Below are 6,737 nucleotides of genomic sequence, written 5' to 3'. Positions count from 1 at the left end.
ACTCACAGCGATTTTAACGAGCCGATTTTTAAGTTAAACACTCATATGAGAGATAGCGAGATTTATGAGAAATATAGCTCGAGATTTAGGCAGAGACGAGATTCACCAACATATTTTTCTTTTACGACTGCCCCCCCCCCCTCTCTCTCTCTCTTCCTGTATATGTATGTAGAAAAAAATCCTGATTCTTTCTCAACCATCGCTGCAAATAGAGAAACCTCTCGGTCGGATCGTGTTGCCGCCGCCGTCAGAACGTGTTTGATGTGTTTGATTTTAGCTTTCCATCTCGAGACGGCTCGAGTGGATGGATAAGTATATTGAGAGTCTCACACAAATCCATGACCGGTAAAAATTCGGCGTTCCCTGTGAAGTTGAATTTTTTTCACGATGCTGGAACATTCTCCTTCTTCGGTGCTGTAAAAAAATCTATAACAATAATGTTTGCCATTCTATTATATAACGAATTTGAGATGAATAGGTATATAACGCCTCTTTATAAAATTGTTAAAAATAAATACGTAGTGACGTGCTTTTTCTCTTCTAAAAAGAAACAAGTTATCTAACGGCTATCATAACAGATTCTTAAACACTTTGGGGAGAGAAATGTAAGATTAACTACGTTACGGGCGCTATACAAACCCGTCTTGTTTTTTTACAAACATTTCTGCTGTTTGCATAACTCGTTGGACCAAATCGTATGCTACTTTATCGCTCTAGAGACTGGTTTAGCTACCGTTTCTTCATATTGTCGTTTTGCATGCGGACTTAAGGATTATAGCCATTAGAAGGATAAGAAGTCGGTATGATAATAAATACGACGAATAGCAGTGTATGAGCGTGTATTTGACAGTGTTTTTCTCTCTCGTACGGCGGCACACATTATTAGAATTCGCAGTACGTATGCGATTTAAGTTGGAATGTTATATTATTGCTAGTTGCTGCCGGGCGTGCTGTGCTCGTTCGTAAGACTGTTGCGCATCGTAAATAAAACGTGTGTGCGTGTGTGTATGTGTGATGCGCGCGCGCGCATGTGTACGTGTGTGTCTTTCGCGCTACATCCAAGATGATTAACGCCGAGCAGCGCGAAGGCGCAATCAAAACCGATCTAATTTCTCCAATCCGGGATGCAACGCTCGTTGAACGTCGGCCAGTTACGAAAGTGGCTCCCGGTCCTTCTCGTAGAAAAATCTCAATTCGGCTAATTGGCCGTCGTCCAAAGCGCGAAGCACCTGCAAGTCTTCTCTCTCTTTCTCTCTCTCTCGATCGGTCATCCCCTCGAGACGCGTGCACATGAGCACAGCACGGCCGGGGTACATCGATACATCGATTTAGTAGGTAACGGGTGGGCCTCTATATTACAACGCGAATTACAGTGTAGAATATCATCATCGTCGTCGTTCGTTATACAACAATCATCGTAATAATTATTATCATCGTTTCATTGTTATCGATCGTCATCGGGTGTGCCTAAGACAAGTCGGTATTAAATATCTTACAATACACATCATCTTTCATATATATATTTTTATTTATATATATATAATATTTATATTTTACCTTTTTCTTTTTTTATTTTTATTTGTTATGTATACTATCTATCTATAGGGAGGGGTAGAGTCAGATTCATCTCTTGTGTTTTGTTCGTTTCATACCGTTTTCTGGTTCGTGAGGATGTAAAAAAAAGGAGGTTTTGTAGGATAGATGAATGATAATCTGCTCATAATCGAGTCAGGTAAATGATAAAACGATCGACAACATTACGTACTATTAACAGAGTTTAAAAACCAATGAAAATTCTTGCTAATATATAAAAATGTATAAACAAACGAATGTCAAACAAAGAATTGATTCTTTTCTTAAAGAATTAAATTTTTTTCTCAATCCCAAAATTAATACCAAAACGAGACTCGATTACGAATAGTTTGATGAGATCGCGAGAATGACGCTGGTCGGGAAATCGCTTTTTTTCTTCATTTATATATATATATATATATTCATATATATTTATATATATATATATGCAGAACAACAGTGACATATCTCGCTTTCGAAGAGACTCGCAAACTCCATAAAAATTATTCTATCATTTTTTTTACACATCGCCGTGAACGCCGCGGTGATTCTCTGCACGTCGCTACGTGACGCTAGGCTTACACATACAAAACGAGTTGGTTAATTTTTTAAAGGTGGAGTTACAATACCCATATTAGAATACAATACATATACGTTTTTTTAGATTAGTTATCTGTTATTAAATTATAAGCGTCGGATTTTATATGCCTTTCTCATGGTCAGCTGCTGGCATTTATTTTCTGTTTACACGCGACATCTTATCGTGCTTAGCTTGCACTCGCCACGTGCCGATAACGAATCTCACCGAAAGGTTTAAGACTTTAATACAATTAAAAGCAGTCTGTGATAAAGAAAGCAAATAAAGATCCCAGAATATAAAAATTGTTGTTCCCAAAGAAATAAATGCCTAATTTATTAAGAATGTATTACAAAATTAATTTTTTTTTTTATTCGTTGTACGAAACGTGGCGTTACTACGTGCATATTGCTTCTACTGTTTTTTTTTTAACACACATACAAACATCCGTAGGAATAAGCTTTTCTATGCACTGCCACTCATATGCAATTAAATTAATCAAATATTGAGTATTTTTCAGACTTTGTGTGAAAAGCGTGTTTTAATAATCGCGAAACGAGTGAAGGAACGCAGAAAAAATAAAATATGTCTTTAAATAAATTTAGTTATTCAAACAGGGTAATTAACATTTTGATAATATGTGTGTGTATAATTGGAATATTACTCCTTGTTAGAATTTACAACAATATACGTGCGTATAAATGTAAATGCATAATTAATCGTTACTTTTTTTACATATGAAAAGAATTTACAATACAAAAATATCTTTCCAAGAAAAAAGTATAAATAAGTTAAAAGCCGATGAAATACTCTCGAGCGAACAATTAGTAACATCGTATCAAACGATTCACACATAGTTGTGACGAAATAATGTTGCGCGAAATGATAATTGAGGAATGTGACTGATAAGAAAAGAGAAAAGAATGAAAAGAGGAAAACGATGAGCAACGGTGAAAACGATAAAAAGAGAGCAGCGCATATCTTCATATACATACATACATACATATACATATATATATATATATATATATATATATATATATATATATATATATATATATATATATATATATATACGTACAAGGACAACGAAGAGTCTCTCGGGCGTTTCGGCTTCCGTAGTACCTAAACATGATTTCAATAAATAAGCTACCTATAGGGAGTGATCTCTTTTTTTTTCTTTGAAGGGGAAAGGGAACAGGCGCTCCTTATGTGGCGAATCTGCGAAAATGGATGACCCCAGGGTGCCTTTCTTGTGTCCTGTAGAAGATAAAATCGGCGCGACGCGCAAGGACGGCGTCCAGTCGGAAAATAGAAGCGAAAAATAAGATCACACAAGACGTTCTCGCAAAGAACTCAGCGTCCCTTAGGTTCCCTTCGTCGAGTCGCCACCGCGTCATATATTCATGTACCTAGCCTAATAATACAGTCTGCGATAGCATTCTAAAGATTAAGTTTATTAACGGTAATGCATTATATATTACACGCATTCACACGCGTTCCGGAGGCGAAATACGTATGCACGCAAAATGCACACAAATATAATATATGCTCGCGCACAAACATGCAGTTTCCAACCGATCGCCGTTGTCCGAATGCTTGAAAGGAAAAGGTGTTTCGAGATAGATTTCACGTGAAATTATTTAGAAAATATATATATATATATCGATAGTTCGATCGATGTCATTTTATAGAAATATACTCTTTATCTTTTTATTGCGTATCTCATAAGAATTCTCAAAAATTACGTATACAGCTTTCTGCTGTAATATATTAATATAGAGAGCTCTTATAAATACAAAAGTAATTTTTTTTTGAAAACATGACGCTCATTTCTCGAGCCTTGTTTACATTAAGCCTTCAAATGTCCCGCATCTGAAACATTGTGTTTCTTATATTTTCAAAGCCACGCGCAATGACATCGTTATCAATCTTCAAAGATATTGATAGAATCCCGATATATAAAACTGATCGTCGCCGTGAAATATCGCCGAAATATCGACGACCCAAGTGAAAATAAAAGCTTGGAGATTATTAAAGAAAAACTCGGAGAACTGTCGTCGGTCGTCATCATATACTCGGCACGTTCGTAATCGATCGTGCCACGAGTTTGTGCGTCGGCGGCGGTGAGGCCTGCGTCGCGGACACGCAGGCAGGCACGCACACATTATTCATACACGCGGGCAGGCACGCACGCACGCTACGTTAGGCGGCGTAATTAGCACAGCGAGCGAGAGAGTCTTGCGCGGCGTGAGCTCTAACTGCGCAGGAGGGCGTAAGAACGACGACGTACGAGCGTCCGCAACGTGACAAATATTTCTTCGCTGGACCAGCGCCGACAACGTTCCTGGCTTCGATTCACAAAATAATGAACCGTACCGGAGATCGTGATCCTTTTATTATGCACATCGCGCATAAATTTATTACGGAAGAAGAGCCGAATTAATGAATTGGTGCGTCAGTTTAATTATTTAATATAAAGAAAATTCTGTCTATTTCCTTTCTGCTTTGTTCATACAAGATTTAATATATTGAGATATCGAATTGTTCATGTCGGGCATTTAATCGAATTTTTTATCAATATCACATATTTGAGCGAATTAAGTTTGCGAGAATTAGATTAAAAATATTTCGGAAAAAAAAAAAAAATATATATATATACAATGTATGTGTGAGTGTGTGTATATTAATAATTTAATATTTCACGATATCTCCGAAAGACGGATTACGTTTGTCGGGCAAGTCGAGAAGACATGTCCATCGGCGTGCGTCGTCCGCGCGTCTTTTTGCGCTACCATCGCGGGCCAGTGACCGCGCTCGAAGCACAGCAGCCGTTCGGTTGCGTTTTCTATACGACGTGAATTCCTTCCATTCGCATTAAACGATCGATTGGGAAATAATGGGGTTTAAACGAATTTACATGACTGGTATCGCACAGTTTATGGCGACGCGCAGCATCGAAATGTGAAAGAAATATGTACTACGTGGCTACGCTTCGTCACAAGATTAAGAAAAGTAAATAGATAGCTAGATAGAAAGATAAATAGATAGATAGATAGATCGATAGAATGAGAAAAAGAGGGAGAATGAATGTGTATGTGGTATAAAAAAGAGACAAGAACAGAGAGATAACGAACGATTCCGCGCGCGAAACAAACTCACGAGGCGCCGTAATCAATGATTAGAAAAAAACTCTTATTGTTACGAGGTACATACTTGCCTGAAGGGGTCAGTCGGGGCAAGTGTAAATCGAACTTAACCGCGTGAAATTGAGATAGCTTCGTCGGGCGGGAACTCGCGCGCTCACGCTTCCACGTCGTCTCGCGTCTCCCTCTCGATCTTATGTTAGCGGACGCTTTCTCGACGACGACGACACCCGTTCCCGCCGCGGAAACGTCACCGGGCGGAAACGGAAACTGAACGGGCGCAGCTATAAGGCGTGTGTGGGTGTGGGTGTGTGGGTATGCGCTCTCTCACACAGTTGCGAGCCGCGTCCACGCTCTCGATTCGCCGACCGAATTCGAACGAATACGTGGTGCTTCGAGTCGCGACTCACGAGGCGCCGTTAAGTGGGCTCCTGACATCCCGACCACGAGCGGTCCACCAGCGTATTTGGCAGTCTGATCTCAGGTTCTCACGGGGTAATGGAGGAGGCAGTCTTGATCGGCGAGCTCGCACGCGGCTCAATACTTGCTGGCCTCGACGAGGAGGCGACTCTCGTGCCGTCTCCGGGGCCCCGAGTCCGCTCCGTCCTGCCGCATCTTCCAACGATTCGAATGTCGATGGCGATGCGTGGACGTGTGCGCGTGCTGCCTCGCACTGTCGGCCTGCAATAGGGAATTCTTCGTGGCCCTCATCACCGGCGATGGCTTCCTCGAGACGACGTACGGCTCCCGCGGCTCCATACCGCCCATCTCCGCGTTCACTAGGCTGTTGTGGTGGTTTATGTCGGCGTGGGGGTTGTACTTGATGAAGTTGAAGCACTCCTGTCTGCCGTGGGGATTTTTCATCGGCTTACCGAACTTGTTGAAGCCGATATACCGCGAACCGTCGACCACGCTCCTGTACCTCAGATACGAGCCGTTGTATACTTCGTAAAACTGACACATCGGTCCCTTTTGCTTCTTAGGCTGGAAATAAACAGTCAACGGTTCGTGATATACTATTTGCTGCTTTTCAATCTTTTGCAACTTGAGATAACATATGAAATGGATATTAAATATCAATCGTTTTTTTCAATCGTAAAAAAATGTGATAAATTTTATTCAAAAAATTTTTAAAATTTTTAACTTTTATTATAATATAGAATATATAAGACTGCAAAAGATTTAAAATATTTATAAATCTAAGAGTACATGAGTCAATAGAATTACACTTTTTTTTTTTTTTTTTTTAGAATTTGGGAGTTATTGTTTAATGAATCGATCGAAATTGAAAATTAAATAAACAATAATTATTCGAGGATACCCTCAAGACGGATTCAGGAAATTGAGCGGTAAATTTAACGCACGATGAATCAAGTAAAATTAAAGCTTGTAATATACGTCGTAAACGTTGAAGCCTTAAATCATCAGACTGTTAATAATCC

General features: G+C 39.6%; 1 protein-coding gene across 7 annotated transcripts in view; it reads right to left on the bottom strand.

The window, feature by feature from the left end:
• Positions 1–822: 822 nt before the first annotated feature.
• LOC140671960 (fibroblast growth factor 17) overlaps positions 823–6,737 on the bottom strand; it is a 132,971-nt gene continuing 127,056 nt past the window's right edge. For all 7 annotated transcript variants that reach the window (XM_072903735.1, XM_072903736.1, XM_072903730.1 and 4 more), the window contains one exon: positions 823–6,279. In XM_072903735.1, coding sequence (XP_072759836.1) covers positions 5,833–6,279 — 447 coding nt within the window. In that variant the 3' untranslated portion in view covers positions 823–5,832. The remainder of the gene's footprint in view (positions 6,280–6,737) is intronic.

The sequence above is a fragment of the Anoplolepis gracilipes genome, chromosome 12 (genome assembly GCF_047496725.1).
Source record: "Anoplolepis gracilipes chromosome 12, ASM4749672v1, whole genome shotgun sequence".
NCBI classification, from domain to species: domain Eukaryota; kingdom Metazoa; phylum Arthropoda; class Insecta; order Hymenoptera; family Formicidae; genus Anoplolepis; species Anoplolepis gracilipes.
Note: the sequence above shows the minus strand (reverse complement) of the source record. Positions and strands in the feature narration are given on the sequence as shown.